The 17791-nt window shown below is 43.9% G+C and overlaps 1 protein-coding gene across 3 annotated transcripts in view; it reads left to right on the forward strand.

Annotated features, from left to right (window-relative positions):
* Positions 1 to 17791, forward strand: part of MCC (MCC regulator of WNT signaling pathway) — a 702540-nt gene that overhangs the window by 581582 nt on the left and 103167 nt on the right. For all 3 annotated transcript variants that reach the window (XM_029571531.1, XM_029571538.1, XM_029571544.1), the window contains one exon: positions 17460 to 17606. In XM_029571531.1, the coding sequence (XP_029427391.1) occupies positions 17460 to 17606 (147 nt within the window). The remainder of the gene's footprint in view (positions 1 to 17459; positions 17607 to 17791) is intronic.

The raw sequence follows: 17791 nt of genomic DNA on the forward strand, positions 1-17791 counted from the left end.
AGCATGGAATCGGTTGCGTTTCTGATAATCAATTTTTTCAGTCGGTTTAGTGTCTTGGTTAAGCTAAGAATATCAGCATGTTGTCGCTTCTTGAAATGACTCACATAACTTATTACGTGGCCCCTCATTACAACTTTGGCTGTTTCCCAAAACAGTATTGGCTGTTGGACGTGCTGGGAGTTATCAACTACAAAGTCCGCCCATTTTTCTTTTAAAAACTTGGGAAATCCCTTATCAGAAAAAAGGAAACCTGGTATTCTCCATTGATTACCCCTAGTAGGTGGTAAAATTTCCAAAAAAGCCGTCACCGGACAGTGGTCCGAAATTACTAAATCAGCGATCTTGGCGTTAGAAAATTTGGACAAGATAGATTCAGATATCATTAAGTAGTCAATTCTCGACCACGTCTTATGCGCCCTGGCCAAGTGGGTATAATCATGATTCCCTGGGTTTAGAACTCGCCAGAGATCTAACATCTTCAGTTGTGCACATAGAAAAGGGGGTCCCTTATTATCACCTACAGGTTGCCCCTGCTGACCTGGTCGCCTATCTATTTGTGGGTCCACAACACAATTTAGGTCTCCCCCCAGGACAATTGGTCGGTCCGCATACACTGAAAGTTTAGAAACTAAGTCCACAAAAAATAGGTGGTCATATTGATTAGGCGCGTACACAGAGACTAGAACAACTTCCATCCCTATGAGGATCCCAAGCACTATAACATATCTGCCGTTTGGATCGATAAGCTGTTTCTGAAGCTGAAAATCAAAAGCTTTGTGTAGTAATATCGCCACTCCACGGCTCTTTGAAGAGCCGGCCGCCGAAAAAATTTGATTAAATCCCTTCTTTGCCAATTTACTGGCTTCTTTTTGGGATAAGTGTGTCTCCTGAAGGAAAATGAGTTTCGCCCCTAACCTGTTTAAATGAGAGAGCACTTTTTCACGCTTGATAGGCGTACCTAGGCCCGCCACATTCCAGGTAAGTACTTTTCCCGCCATTATTCTATACGACTAGAGAAAAGACAGATGACATTCTCCCAACTTTCCTTCCCCAATATTGTCCAAAGGGTACCTAGATTTGGAGAGCAAAACATTTTTCACCCCTCTCTCGGTGGGTTCCCGCCTAAATATATGCGGAAAAGAACAAACAAAAAGAATATCAGACAGCAATACATTCCGTGTAGCCCCCCCTGATTAACTCCCCCTCCCCCCCCACCCCTTCCCATACCCATTAACAACACCCCAACAACCCCTTTGAAAACTCAACTCCGTCCCTAAGACGAGACTGGGAGTCAACTCATTGACGTGCACAGCCGTCTCATCATGAGAAAAGAAAAACAGGGTTACATGTATACAACGGCGAACCAAGCACACTTAGTTTTATAAGTGAGATATGTAATAAGAACCATTTATAACTCAGTCATTGAAAAGCATTTTGCACTCAATTTGAATCGATGAACTCTTGAAAGCATGATGTCGCCTTCCCCAAACGCACCGGTGAAGAAAAACAGAGCACGTCTCAAACGGGGAACTCCAGTCCGAGTCCCCCAACTATCACTGCACATTTTTAAAATTTTGGCAGTCTATATCATCTTAGCTCCTTAGAGCTTGCACAGTGCGTCAGTTTAAATGGCAGAAAACACCATAAATGGACCGTGGTTCCTCTCTCTGAAGTCCCTTTTCTATGCGGACTCTACAAACTGTGGGATCTTGGAAATAAACTCCTGGGCTGTCGCGGTATCCTCAAATAATTGTTGTGCCCCTTGATGCCAGACCCTCAGTTTCGCCGGGTATAGGAGCGTAAATCGTACTTTTTTCTTCGCCAGCTCTGAGCAGAGAGGGGTAAAAGCCTTTCGCAGCCCGGACACATGCGCCGAAAAATCTTGAAAAATTAATATTTTCTGGTTTCCATATTTTAACTCCCGATCTTTCCTAAAATGCTGCAAAATAGTCATTTTGTTGACATAGTTCAAAAACCGGGCTATGATCACTCTCGGCCTGGACGATGCTCCGTCCACGGTTTTCGGGCCCAGCCGATGAGCGCGTTCCATCAGCCCGCCTGGAGCATTCTGCAATGCTGGAATAAGAGCGGTTAGCCATGTCTCCAGAGTGCACATAATGTCAGCATCTGCAATAGATTCGGGGAAACCCACAAAGCGAAGGTTATTGCGCCGTGCCCTGTTTTCCAATTCATCCAGCTTGTCACCTTTCTGTTTACTAGACTTCTCCAGAGCTAGAATCTTACGTTCCAGGGCCCCCACATCGTCTTCCAAGAGGGAAACATGACCTTCTACCCTTTCCACGCGATTTTCCGTTTCGACTAACCAGGAACGGACTTCCGTAATCTGTTCTGCAATTTGGTGGAGTCGTGCATCAAGAGCCAGAACTACCGCCTGAGATATGCGTTCTTCAAGTGATTCCTCCGGGTTATCTGGCACATCAGGAGAAACCGGCGCCATCTTGGTATCAGGTTGTTTGGCTTTCTCCTTCTCTTTTCGCTGTATTTTGGTCGCCATTTCGCTGCTGTGCTCTACAAATTTGAGATTTGTGGAGGGTGGGCGGCGTGAAACAGTAAACATGAGAGAAAAAATTGTAATTTCCGCTCGCCCACCCGCTGTAAAAAGATGAGACGGCTGGAGCTCGGTCAGCACACGTCCAGCCGAGTTCACCACATCACGTGACTCCCAAGAAAGTTTTAAGAACTCCACGCTTATCTTTGAAAAGTGCCTCTGCAAGACATCTGCAAAGATGCAACCTAGTCATCCGTTCACACCTTTACATCCCATTACTGACTGGACAACATCTCAAGGACTGACAGTAAATTCGCACAGGCAGTTTTGCATAACCTGTTTTTGCAATGGTCTACTCTCCATGGTGGAGTTTGGGTTGCTTAACCACTCCACTGCAACCCTCAACAGAATGAAGTAGGCATGGAATGCCTATCCACCTTCTTGGAGAGTTGACTATATAGCTCTGATATCGACTGAGGGGGGCAGTGCCTACGCGCATGCTCAGTAGAACTCAAACCTCCACTAGCTAAGAGAGACAAATCCATTTGGTGCTTTTGGATGATCTCTCCCATATATAATGGCTATTTCATCCTGCTATCTATAGATAACACCATCTATGGTAAGCAAACATGCTAAACAAACTAAGAAACATTTCTATTTTTTGTTACATTATGTGATGCAGTACGACCTGGCCCGGGGCAGAAACAGCCGAGACAAAGCCAAGCAGAAGCTAGTGGTACCAAACTTAGCCACCGGAGGGCGCTGAGGAAGGTAGCAAAGACTACACTTCCCAGGTTCCCTGAACCAACACCTGACCCCTGGCTGGAGCCTGAGCAGGAACAGGTGGGGGAAATTGGGACTGATCCCTATGACTCAGCAGAGTCTATGGAGGCTGAGGAAGAGGGCGTGCCACCGTGGTCGAACTGGCCACAAAAGCCCGGCTCCTCAGAGTCTCAGGAGGAGGAGATGGAGGTAAGCTGGGGAGAGGAAAGCTCCAGCTGTTCCTCTATGGAGCTGGAATAACCAGGAGGTTGGAGGATGGTAAATCCTAGGTTTAGACAAGGAGGTTTAAGAAATGTTGAAAGGATATTATGGTTCAACTGCTGTTTAACTCTAAGCTTGCTAAGGAGGACCTAAGCAGTTAGGCTTGGGGGTTTGTACAGTCAAGCAGGCATTGTTGCAGGGCTGCAGCCGGTGAGGCTACAGGACTCCAATAAACCCTTTTTGATAAAAGCCTTTTTCTCCGTGTACTGTTTGGGAGTGCCAGGACTAGGCCTGGCACTCTAACTAGAGGCTGTGAGGAGTCCATAGCAGCGCTGTGCATGAGCTGTGCAAGTGGACGGGATGTGGCATAGGAGTGAAGCCAGAGGCCTGAAGCCCAGCAAAGCCCCACAGCATGCTGAGCAGAAGGGCAGGATCATGACAATTATAAAAATAAAGTAGTTTTCCCAACCTTCGTTCTGTCTGCATAATTTATTTTTGCTTTATTGGGTGAGGAAAGGGGATCTAAGTATCTGTATAGGGAGGAGATCTTGGGAATGGGGAGAAGGGAGGAGGACCAGGAATAGGGTGAGAAGGAAAGAGGACTGAGGAGAGGAGTTGGGGAAGACCAGGAATTTGGGATGGGGAAAAGGAGAGAGGGATATTCATGAAAGGGAAGAGGGGGTTGGGATGAGTTCTAGGATCTTTGGGATAAAACCGAAGATTATGGGGAAGAGGATTTGAATTGCTGTGGGGGTGGATAGAAGAGCAAGGTATCTTTATTGTGCTCTGAGCCTGTTCTCTGTTGCATCCCCTACACACTCAGTCACACTCGTTTACTCACTCTCTCCTCACCAGCCACCCACCTTATCCTCCCAATAATCCCCCACTTAGGCCCTTCTGACCTCACTGAAATAATCCCCTTTGCTCTGATTACTTGCGGCTCACCTCCTGTTCCCTTTATTCTGCCTGGGAGGGGAGCGACTGGATCAAAAAGGCAGAAGGTTGTTTCTGCTGAGTGAGATTCATCACAGCTGGAAGGCAGCAAATCTTCAACCAGCCTGCAGCCCCCAGCAAATTAGGCACAGGCCTGATGTGCCTATTGACAAATCCAGGCTTGAGAAAATGACGTTACAAGTTTTCATATGTAATTCAGTACCTAGCAGCAGGGACCCAAAATGTGGTCATCTTGTTGCCAGTGGTGACCAAAAACCTGAAGTTGGCGCCAGCAGAATGCAGCCAACAGTGTGTTCCATAGAGATGTTGATGGAGCACGTGCAAATGCTCATAGCTCTCATTGCCTTCATGATTGAGGTTGGAGTTGTACTGGCTGGGAGAGAAATTGAGGCCGGGGTAGGAATGCATTGAAGGAAAGTGATTGAAGAAAAGAAACTGAGAAGTGGAAACAGAAATGGGGGAAGGTGAGGGGGGACTGAAAGGGTAAAATGGAAGGCTGTGGTTCACCAAGAGGTGGATATGGAAGATAGAGAACTTAGTTACTGTTGAGAGGGAGAGATGAAGAGGGGTGGGAAAGGAAAGCAAGAGTATGAGACTGAAAGTGAGGTGGGGGAGATGTAATTTAGACTAAGAATGGAAGTGGTAGGGTATGAGGTGAAGACAAAAGATGGGGAGAACTGAGCAGATGTTGAACATCAGAAAGACAGAGCTGAGATGAAAGAACATTATGATGGAATAATCCCTTGGACAACAGTTTAAAAAAAAAAACCAAAAACCCCAGGGGCTGATCAGCACCACTGAGCAGGTAAAGTTCAGATTTAGCCAGCTAACAGGTCGATACTGTAAGACTGCGGGAGACGGGCGAACGCCCGCTCTCCCGGCGCGCGCACCAGCCCTTCGCCAGTGCGGGCGATTCAGTATTTAAATGAGGTGACGCGGGAAAAACGGGGAAAAGGAGGCGCTAGGGACACTAGCGCGTCCCTAGCACCTCCTTTTTGTCAGGAGCGGCGGCTGTCAGCGGGTTTGACAGCCGTCGCTCAATTTTGCCGGCGTCGGTTCTCGAGCCCGCTGACAGCCACGGGCTCGGAAACCGGACACCGGCAAAATTGAGCGTCCGGTTTTCGGCCCGACAGCCACGGGCCGAATTCAGATATTTTTTTTTTTTTACTTTTTTTTTACTTTTTTTTACTTTTGGGGACCTCCGACTTAATATCGCTATGATATTAAGTCGGAGGGTGCACAGAAAAGCAGTTTTTACTGCTTTTCTGTGCACCCTTGGGTCGGCGCTAATTTCTTAGAGTAAAATGTGCGGCTTGGCTGCACATTTTACTTACTGAATTGCGCGCGCATACCTAATAGCGCCCTCAACATGCATTTGCATGTTGAGGGCGCTTATTCATGCATTTGCATGTTGAGGTAGCTTATTCAAAGCTTTAGACAGTCTGACTCATTTAGACTGTGACTGTAAAATTTTTAAAGATAGTGATTCTCAAGTGAAATGTCCGCTTGAGCAGTGTTAGCTTGAACACAACAGAGCGGCGGCAGCCTTAAAATCAGCGTTAGCTCCGATTCTTCTTACATTTGTTATCACAGCGATAAAATATAAACTTGATATCACAAGCGGAAAAAAATGTTTACTGTGTCCTACATTCTCATGAACGGAAATCAATGATTAAAAATTTTACAGTCACAGTCTAAATGAGTCAGACTGTCTAAAGCTTTGAATAAGCTACTGTTGCTACGACCGAGCATTTTATGAGATTCCCGTTCATAATAATTATAAACAAACCTAAGAATTAAAATAATAAAAATAACAAAAATATTAATAAACAAAAAAAATTAGTTTCCATATATATGATGTTATTTTGTTGATTGAACTATTTCTATGCAATTATAATTCATTAAAATTAAAGGAGGCAGATTTTCAAAGGGCTTAGACTCCTAAGTTGGCATTTCTGAAAATTTACTAGGCCTGAGTACTTAAATTTTGTTACCTAAATTTCGGGCCCTACAGTGCGGGTAGCTTTGGGAGATGGAGTTAAGGTAAGGAAACAAAGGAGGTTAGCACAGATTTTTAAGCATTAGGTACCTAACTTAGGGCCTGATTTACTTTTTGCCCATTCTGTGTGTATGGGAAAAGTGCTTAGTAAATGAGGGCCCTTAAGGGCCTACATCTAGGCAAATGTATAGGGAGTCCTAAATTTATGTTCATTTTCGGTGAAAATAAGCACATAAGCCTCCTAAATGTAGGTGCTGAGCCCTGTTTTGGATGTCTGTATCTGTGAGTAATAAATGACAGTTGCCCTATTCTAAACTTAAGAATAGTTTTGATATCCTGTTTTATCTGATGACAAGAAAACTCTTACTGGCTACTGACATTTTTGAAGCCCTGCTCACCTGTCGTTTCACTAACACCCACCATTTTGGTCGCCCTTCTGTGGACTGCCTAAAATGGTGTGGGGGTCTGTATCAGAAGACTTGTGAGGCTGAAGAATCTGAATTATGTATACCCTGGAAGAGAAGGAGGTGCAAGGGAGATATGATACAGACCTTCAGATACATGAAAGATTTTAATGATCCCCTACTTTGAACCTTTTCCGTTGGAGAGGAAACAGTAGAACTAGGGACCACAAAATGAAACTCCCGAGGGGCGACTCAGAATCAACGTCAGGAAATGTTTCTTCACTAACGGGCCGATACAGTAAGGACGTGTAAGAAAGAGTGTGGCAGTGGTAGGTGCACCCTCATTTGCCGCACGCACAATTTGGTTCACATACCACTCGATTCAGTATTCAAATAAGACGCAAATGCAAGCGGCATCCAAAGTGCGCCCATGAAGCGGTAGGCGTGCGCAATCCATCTTACTGTATAGAGCGGTATACAGCGCCTATACAGTATCCCGGGTGCGCCAGTACCTGTCATTTCAAAATGTCATATGAAATGTCTTTCCACCAGGTAAGTGGATGGTTCTTTTCTCGCAGCTTGGACGCCGTTCGTGGACCTTCCCGCTGCCTTGAGCGCTCGGCCGGACATCCAAAGTCGCCGGCTTGGACGTCCAGCCAGGCGCTCAAGGCAGCGGGAAGGTCCACGAACGGACGCCGCAACCTTGGTCTGCTGGGTTCTCGGGTCGGATGGCTTCTCCTTGCTGCTGGGCTCCCCTGTTCGCCTCTCCAATCTGCCGAGCGTTTCTCATTTGAGCATTTCTCATTCTGCTTCTCAACCGAATGAAAAATAGCGCCAGAGCAATAATATACATGTTGTCCATGGCGCTGTCCGGTATGAAGCTGACCGAACACCACACTAACGCCAGGGTCAGGGTAGGCGGTAAACTTGCAGGTTAAAGACGCGGCAAATAAGCTGGTTAAAAAGGCGATAATCTGGGCGTACGTTACTATATCGGAGGGGAATAGCTAAATCTATCATTAACATATCATATACATGCAGCGGGAGGAGATGGATACGCGTCCATTTCAGTAAGCGGTAAGGACACGTAAAACCGGATACTGAATCGCGGGTTAGCCATACGCATCCAAATTGTGCTTCCAAAGAGGGTTAAAAGCAGGGTAACCGCAGCCGCGCTTTACTGTATCGGCCCGTAAGTGTAAAACACTTCTTTCCTATGGCATTAGTTTTACTTCTATGTAATCTGTGGCTGTGGATTTCAGCATAGCTGACTTTAAGTCTTCTGAAGGGGCGCATAATTGGATAATTGTTAGGCAGATGACAACACAGAGCAAAGAGAAGAGACTGAAGCCTCAGGCCATAATTAGTTCACAATTAATTAACCTAAAGCTGTTGGTTCTTTCTTTTTTTTTTCTTAAGCAGAAAAGAAGGCTCTGCTTGAATGTGTAAAGTACAGACATTGCATTCAGTAATGCTTAGAGAGATGCAGTTTTCTCTTAACCGGCTCTGTCACAGGTTTTTTTTTTTTTTCTTGTAGCTCTAGTTGGGTATCCCAAGCCAAAGGCAGGGTTATTTTTAATGTAGGCCGAGAGCAGCAATAAATCATGAGAACCCTTGCTCTACCTTATTTATGGTTTATAAATGCCTCTCTTGCAGATAGTGGAGTGGATGATGTGTTAGTCCACTTGAATGCATGGTTAACAAAACAACTTAGGAGTATTGCTTCTTTCTCCAGGTCAGAATAGAATAAGCAAAAGATGACATTACCAGAAAATAAGTGAATCATAAAATGATAGTGTAAAGGGGAAGAGGGTGTGAGGAGGGGGGTGGGGGTTCGATTGGTGATCAGAAGATAAAAGGCAGAATGAGTTTTATGGTTCATAATGGGTTAAGAAACCAAGGGGGGGGGGTCATTCACTGGGTATTTTTCCCATAGACACAGAATGGGGGAAAATGTCTTAGTAAATCAGGCCCCAAAGTCTTTGTCATTTCTGATGTGCATGGTCATTTTAACTTCAAATATCTCACATTCCTGGTTTGTTTAAAAATTCCCTTTAATTATTCTGATCAAAATGTGATTGATGCAGTAACCCGGTTTTGAAAGAAAACACTGACCCACGAGGGCTGGGGAGGTTTGCTAAACTCAGGATACCTCCCACTGGGGAGTGTCAGATCTCTTCTGCTATTTCTACTCTACTCTGATATTGCACAAGGAGACCGCTGATACTACTGAGGGACAGTTTTATCACCCCCATCCCCTTACATATACAAAAATCTGCATAAAAGAGCCAAATGGAAAGATTTCAGGTTTTTTAGTCCCCTTTTTTTTTTTTTAAATTCTTTATTGTCTCATTTTCAAAATTATTACAAGTATAGGAACATTTATGCCAAATCAACATCATATTCTGCTTACACTAAAGGAAATATATCTTTGCATTTCAATTATACAGAATATGTAAGAAAAAAGACAAAAATTATAGGAAATACTAGTTCCCCTTGCAACTTTAAACATAGAGAAATTGGGAGATCCAATATTTTATAAACAGGACATTCTCAAAGAATTAAACCAGAAGAAAAGAGGGAGGATATATGTTTCTATCTATCACACTAGAGATAGGTTCCTCAGCTAGTTGCTGCGCGACTGTCCAACAATTGTTTCAATTGGGTAGGGTCAAAGAAAATATATTTACTTTCACCTAAACTCAAGGTGCATTTACATGGGTATCTTACAAACATTTGACCCCCCCCCCTCCCCAAATTCCTTACTACTTGACTCATATTCAGAAACTCTTTTCTGCGTTTTTGTGTATCTTTAGTAAGGTCTGGATAGATCCAGACTTTCTGCCCTAAATACAACTTCTCACGGTTGCGGAAAAATATTCTTAGAATATTATCTCTGTCTGAAGAAAACAGAAAAGTTATCAACAAAGTTCCAAAAAATTCCACTTGATCCTCCATTGATGTTTCTAGGAACAATGACAAGTCACCTCCAGCTGCTTGATCAGATGCCGTTTGAAATTGTTGATTGGTCCCCTTTTTTTTTTTTTAAGCAGCAAAATAAATCTGGGTAGAATACAGAGACGAATGCTTAAAAACAGAAAATTACAGAAAGAAAGGAAATGAAGAAAAGTAAATGCCATGCAATCGGGAGTCCTAATTATGTCTCCGGGTCCTGGCTGTCGCTGAGCACCAGGTCTGCTAACACTTTTCAAACCCACTAAAGCGTAAGCCTCCATGTTTGTAGTTCTGTCTCGGGTCTTGGTCTTTCTGTTCTCTTTCTAGCACTAATAATGAATTGTGGCTTATGGGTGACCTGGAAACCTTGAAAATATGTTCCTGAAGAGCATTAGAGGCAGTGACCACAGGCCTCAGCAGTATTCAGCATGCTTGCTTCCAAAATGTCTTTCTGCTCTCCTTTTTATCCCTTCTTTATGCCGTTCCCTAGCCAGGTGGCTGACCACGGCAACCAGGTGCTCTTCGTACAGACTGCATACCTTAGCGCCGCTCTTGTGCGCCACTCATCATCCCTCCCCGAAGCTGGAGCAATGTAGCCCCACAACTCACATGAGCCTCACTGATCCTCATGCACAGGAAGCTGAGACCCAAGGCCTCTGCGCCATATCGTGCAGACTCTGGCCTGTGCCACGGTTTCCAGCTCCAGAAATAGGAAGGAAATTTCTCTGCTTAGAGACTGTTGAAGCTAAAAAAAAAAAAAAACTTTCAGCTGCAGAAAATGTTCCACTTTCTAATTCAGTGCTGCTTCTGTGGATAGAATTCAGAAGAAACTTTCCTGATATTTTAACTTGCAGATCTGTGCACAGGTTGCTTTGAGGGTGAGCCATGCTCTCTTCTTGTTGGTGTGTAACCTGTTGAGGCAGAAAACTTTGAAGGCGAGTTATTTAATTATGGAAAAATACCCATGCGCATTGGACACTTGGTAGTGTATACATACAAAAAAGTTGAATTAGCACAAGTTTGACACTTGTGAGCAGTAGACTAATAGCCAAGGCTTCAGCCTTGGCTACTAGTCATCTGTGCATCTTTCATGAACGTTTGTAATTGTTGCCTTAAAAAGTACACACAAAATCTTGTCTTAAAAATATGTACAGTAATTTACATGAGTGATATTTTGAGATCTTCCAAAGTCTTTCTTGTAAAACTTTCTGGGTTTTGTTTTTTTTTTTTTAATCTATAAACATTTTATTCTCTGCTTTTTCCTAAGGTAGTCTCAGAGTGCCTTGTAGTTAAAATTAAATCAAATTTATAGTTACAGTTTACAATCAGAACAAAGGACACTGAAGAGAAAGGTAGGATATAGATACAGATAAAGGTTTAAAAGTGATCTAGAGATCCATATTCAAAAGCATTTAGCTGGCTAACTCAGAAGGTAGCCAGCTAAATGAATATTTGGGCACTTATCTGACAAAATTAGGGGGCATTCTGAGGGTGTGACTGGGAGGACTTGAGTTTAGTCGGCTGTGTTAACCTGCTTACTCCAGTATTCAGAGTTAGCCGGATGACTTAGCTGGCTAAATCTGGTCAGGCAAAAGAGCTGCCCTAAAGTCAGTTGGCTATAATTACTGGCTAACTTTGAGGTAGCCAACTATATTCAGTGGTGCGCTTTCACTATTGAATATCCCTCCAAAAGTTAGCCAGATAAAGTTTATCCGGTTAAGTTTGCTAGTCAGAGTGGGTCTGAATATTGACCTCCTTGTTTGTAGTAGTGCAAACAGTTAAGGAGGTGCAGTAGACTGAGTAGTCATCCAGGTAGTGGTGGTATATGGATATTCAAGGATCTAATTGATGAATGGAGAGCAAGAACATCGTTATATCTGCAAGAGTTACTTGTCTATAAGGACCATGGTTATGTGCAGTGGGGTTGGGTATATTTTGCAGGATGGTGGCTCCTCACAGGTTACTAGGCCCCCAGAGATCTCCTACAAGAATTGTTTTGCTTGGTTGATTGTGGAGACCAGGACACGGGTCAAGCATGCTGCCAGCTAATGAAATAAATAACTTGATTTACAAGGAATAGCAGTCGCCTAACCAAAAGTACCTTGAAGAGAGGTTTTGACCCAGTGGTGTATTGACTTGTTTCTGAATGCTGTAAATAATCAAGTAGTCTCCAGAAGCTCTTCAGAAGGCATAACGCACTGGAAAGTTGTTTTTGCTTTATTTTTAATTAAATCCTTTTGATCTTTACTTGCTGAGACAGGGTTATCTTTATGTAATTGTGCAAGGCGTTTCTTGCCATTACTGGTATAGCCCCCCTCTTCCTTTTGCCACTCCCAGTTCCCTTAGTTTGTGTTAATGGAATCCTAATTACAGGTTTTGTTGTATTAGCTCATAATTTTTTGATTTGAAGGTAGGTCAACTTGCTTCTTGAAATGGAAAAAAAAAAAAGTGACGGGTGTGGAAGGTAAATAGTTTTCTTGTGCAAGGGGGGGGCAATGTTGGCGAAGTAACTGTTAGGTCTAGAACTTTTTTGTGTTCCACCGAGGGAATAGCAGCTATGGAGTAATAAGTAATACATGTTGTTTCAGGGGTGGTAAACTAATTATGCTGGACTTGTAACCTTCTAACTGAAATCTGGATTCTCTTCTGTGTTGTCCCATGCTTGCTTGAATCCTGCCCCCTATTTCAGGTTTCCACCACCTCGGCAAAAAAGCATTTTCTCATTACTTTTGACTCTCGCTCTCTCTCTCTATTGCCTTTCCCTTCTTCTAAACAGTAAACTTTTACATCCTTCAGTCTCCGTATAATCAGGCCGATGCAATCTCTGTGCGCGTTAAATGGGTGCTCATGATTGAGCGTCTGCTCCCTTAACGCGCACCAATCCATCTCTCCTGCATGCCCGATTTAATATTTAAGTGAGTGCCGTGGTGAAAAAGAGGTGCTGGGAAAAAGTTTACGCCCCTAGCTCCTCCTCGGCATCCAGCTCCCCAGAGAGGTGGCTGTCAGCGGGTTAGGAAAAGGGACACTCAATTTTTCGAGGATCTGTACACAGCTACAGGTCAGGAAAATGGATCTGACCACCTGCAACCCTTTTTTTTTGGTTCTTTTTTTTTTTTGGTTCCTCCGACTTAATATCGTGGTGCTTTTCTGTAAACTTTTGGGGCTCCTCAAGAATTAATGCTTGCTCCGGGGCAGGTGTTCATTTTTGAGAGAGAAAATGTGCACACCAGGCGTGCATTAATTTTTTTTTGCATCGGGGGTAATAGCTTCATCAACATGAATTTACATATGGTGAGCGCTATTAGCTTCGTGCTGCTTTGTACGTGTCCAAAACGCGCGTCCAAATGCCTCTAAAGCCGTGCACACGGCAGAGTGCATTATATTGCATCGGCCTGTCTGTGTTGATTTTCTGTCAGTTTGCTGCCCTAGACCCGTTGTGAACTGAAGCAAATTGTTTCCTTTTGCCTATTGCAACCAGAGTGGAAGAGTCTACCACTGGCCACAATCTGGTAACTTTTATTTTTTGGAAAATCGCCACTGCTTATAGTGGAGGGCATGTATATTGTTGTGGCTCTTCTTTGAGCTGCCTTCACTTTTTATCAATTTTATGCTGGTTTCCCATATCAAAAAGCCAGCCCTGTACAGTAAGAAAATTTCCATCTGAAAGTTGTGCCGCATTTCCTTTCTTAGCTGGAGGGTGAAATGCAGCAAGCTCCCTTTCCTTTTCTAACTCATTGTAAGAGCCATACCTGCACTAAATCATCAGCGGTAGCAAGACAGCAGTACAGCTCTCTGTTGTTCCTTGTGTCTGTCCTGTCCAACCAGAAGCTATTTCAGGGGAAAAGTATTATTATGCAGCTCTCAGGTTGGTGTATGCATTTGGCAGAAGAGCACAATTTGATAGCTTTTGTACTATGAAAATCATGCCCATGTTTTCCAAGCTAATAGCTTTGACTGAGTTTAGAGAGAAGAGCTCTGTTTTTCTTCCCCCCGACAAGAATAAAAATAAAAGTCTTTGATCTACATGAGACAATAACTATTTTTGGAAGGAATAATAATTTTTTAATAATTCTTATTTTCCAGGTGTGTTATTTCCTAAATTAAACTGACTTCTTTTTTTTTTTTTACAGATTTTCTTTAGCTTTAAGATATCTTGAACACAAATTCCTTGCCTTGGATTCATATTGTTGACATACTTAGTGTCATCTGCAGGTCTTGGTGATAGTTGTGGAACATTGCCAATGGTTTCATCCACTTTGGGGGCTTGTGACAAAAATATGTGCCACACTGTGCAGCCCTGCATACAGCTCGGGATGCTATGTCTTTTTTCTATTCTTTGCTCTAATAAGGCCTCAAGAGGTAGAGAGCCACCCGGGAGGATAGTCAAGTGTCGTGCAAGAAGGCAGATTATGGAGGAAGTATAGTTTTATTTATTCCTTTTTTTTTTTTTTTAGATGTTTAATTTTTTTTCTTCGAGAGAGCACCTGCAACTTTGGGGTAGATTTTCAAATAGCGCGAATTGGCCTACTTTTGCTGGCGCATCAGGCGCAAGCAAAAGTAAGCTGGATTTTAGTAGATACGCGCGGAGCCGCGCGTATCTGCTAAAAGTCTGGATCGGCGCGCGCAAGGCTATTGATTTTGTATAGCCGGCGCGCGCCGCGCCGCGCAGCCTACCCCCGTTCCCTCCAAGGCCGCTCCGAAATCAGAGCGGCCTCGGAGGGAACTTCCTTTTGCCCTCCCCTCACCTTCCCCTCCCTTCCCCTACCTAACCCACCCACCCGGCCCTGTCTAAGCCCCCCCTTACCTTTGTCGGGGGATTTACGCCTCCCGGAGGGAGGCGTAAATCCCCGCGTGCCAGCGGGCCTCTTGCGCGCTGGGACGCGACCTGGGGGCGGGTACGGAGGGCGCGGCCACGCCCCCGGACCGCCCCGGGCCTTAGCCACGCCCCCGTACCCGCCCCCAAAACGCTGCCGACACGCCCCCTAAACGCCGCGACGACCGGGCCCGCCCCCCTCGGAGAACCCCGGGACTTATGCGAGTCCCAGGGCTCTGCGCGCGCCGGTAGGCCTATGTAAAATAGGCTCACCGGCGCGCAGGGCCCTGCTCGCCTAAATCCGCCCGGATTTGGGCGGATATAGGCGAGCAGGGCTCTGAAAATCCGCCCCTAAGTCTTTAAATTCTGTTTCACATTACATTTTTCCCACCAATTTGTATGAATTAGTATGTTAGTTTTTGTAAAAGGTTGGTTGTTTTCAGAATTTGGGCGTGACTTGGCTTTCTGGATGTGAAAGATACGTTTCCAAGATGACCGTGATTTTTAGATAACATCTGGATGAACTGTGTTTAATAGATCCTGTTAGTCCCCCTTCACTTTCTAGAACTGTGACAGCTCTTCCGGTCATAGATTTGAACAAGTTGAACCGAAGGAGAATCATGAGTCAGCAACACATGGAACTGAAACTGGCATACTAGCTTAAGTTCACAGAAACACCATCTCGCTTCTCTCATGACTCGATTGTTTCCCCACAAATCTTATTCCTGTCTCCTGTCTTTGTGGTCCGTCCATCTTTTTTTTTTTTTTTTTTAAGATATGGATGTTTGTTGTGACCATGCTCTCTTGTTTTTAAGTATCTCCCTCCCTTCAGCTCATGCTGTATTCATGTTTGATATATATTGGACAAGATTCCTAATGGTGTAAGAATCAGCACAATAGCATCCTGACATACTTTGCTTCAGATTGATGGGCATGGATAGGTCGAGGCAATCTTAGTAGCTTTAAAGACCAAAGGCTCTTCAGGAATGAAATATACATCTTGAATGGCAAAGGTGGATCTTAATGACTTTTCCTGTTGTAACTGCCAGTTGAATTATCTAAAAATAATATATATATATTTTTCACTAGTACTGCTTTAAAAACCACAGAGTTTATGGCAGCCTGTGGAGACATCACCACAGGGTCAAAATTGCTAAGGGGGAGTAGAACTGAATGTGATTACATTTCATATTCCCTTTCGAGGGTGATAACTTCCTTAGTATCTCCCCTTGTGCAGTGTCTTGTTTTCTGTTATATTGACAATTGTGCCAGTCTGCTTATTCAGATATTTTACTGCTTGTGATGCAGATCGATGAGAGCTGCTGTCTTATAATCTTTTTCATGAAGTAACCTTCCCATCGCTATTATCCACAGTGAGACCTGTGCCCTACCCAGATAATAAGAACTGTGGTCATCTAATGTAGATGTGGTCAGAAGATGTAGGGTCTGATTTATTGTGGGATTTTTCTCATTCTGTGCTTGTGGGCAAAACATTTGTTATATCGGGACCTTGGACTATTAGACATTTACTCAGAGTTTCTCCCATTTTATAAAGTCTGTGGGGGAAAAAATGCAGATTAAGTCTGACCCTTAGCTGGAATCTGTGGCGAGTTGTTCAACAGGAAAATGGCATTTTAATTGTAATGAAGTAGCATTTAGAAAGTACTTTATAGCACTCCAGGATCAATAGACTGTATATGCATAGGCTAGTACTAGTATGGTAAGTTACCAAGACACAGACAGGAGATGGAGTATTTGGATTATCTATAATGTAGTAAATGCATACATTATTAAAAGTGCTGCCACGTGTAAGTCCTGAGAGGTTGCAGCATTTGGGGAGTAAGTGTACACTTATATTTATTTATCTTGCTACTTCTGTTCCAAACATCTTCTCAAACAAGAGCTAGACTGTGCAGTTGCCAGGATGGCAGACAAGGACGAAATAGGTGAACTGTGTGGCAGATGAACTATGTGGCTTGAGGCACAAGGAAGCAAAAGAGGGGATTTAAGCCGTGCTGCTGAACAGATAAGAAGAAAAAAAGACCCCCAAACTGCAGATTTCGGGGAAGAAACTTGAGTGGAAAAAACACTTAAGGGCACGTTTGCTAAAGCTGAATCGAGGAAAACAGTAATTGGCAGGATTTGATTGCACAGGGAAGAAGGAGCACAGCAGTTTTGTGTTCTGTGTGGATGATGTTCTGATCCTACTATTCAGACAAAACTGATCTGTGGAAATGCATGCGACTTGAGGGAAAAACAGTAGCTGTGCTTTCTCCTCCTAAAAGGTCCTCAGCAGTTTGAGTACTTTGTCATTGTGTTTATGGTTTGTAATGATCCTGCTACTTTGGCATTGCAGGCGTTTTCACAGGGGCTCCAGCAAAAGGAATTGTCACTGTGTTCTGGTGGTGGTTCTGTTTTGTTCAGACCTGGCTGTATGTGATATATGGCACCCGATGATAGCCGATTCCATAGAACTGTTCAGTATGTTTACAGGGAAACACCTTAAAAATTGCTTATTGTTGAAAACTGAATTATTAATTGCATGGTTTTGAAGTTTAATAAGTAGCTTTTAGTATATAGGCAACATAATGAAATAAGCTAAATTTATTTGTGATGTCATTAACAAATTAGTTGTTTTATTGCTTTGCCATTCTTATAGCAGATAGATTCATGCTGCTATGTTTTTTTAATAAATACTTTTATCCTTCAGCCATCCCAAGTATCTCTGTTGCTAGACTCAGAGCCTTGAATATCACAGCATTAGTGAGAACAAAGGGAATCCATCATTTAAGAACGGATGGAAGATCACTTAGCACAAGCCTACTTTTTTTTTGATTCTAGGTTCGAGAGTTACAAACACGCTTACAGAGCGTGCAGGCCGCCGGCCCGTCCAGCCCCGGCCGGCTTACTTCTGCAAGTCGGCCCATTAACCCCAGTACCGGAGAGCTGAGTACGAGCAGCAGCAGCAATGACGTTCCGATTGCCAAGGTGAGCCGTCGTGTTGCATGGTAATGCGCCTCATTATCTGAACAGCTCCCCCCCGCTCTGCCCGGCTGCGGCGCAGGCACGCGATTAACTGGGAAGTGTAGTCCAGGATCCCCCCGGGGAGCCCGAGAGCAGCCCCGTAAGGTCTCTGAAATGGGAGCTGTGAGGAGAGATAAACTGGTAATCAA

The sequence above is a fragment of the Rhinatrema bivittatum genome, chromosome 1 (genome assembly GCF_901001135.1).
Source record: "Rhinatrema bivittatum chromosome 1, aRhiBiv1.1, whole genome shotgun sequence".
NCBI lineage: Eukaryota > Metazoa > Chordata > Amphibia > Gymnophiona > Rhinatrematidae > Rhinatrema > Rhinatrema bivittatum.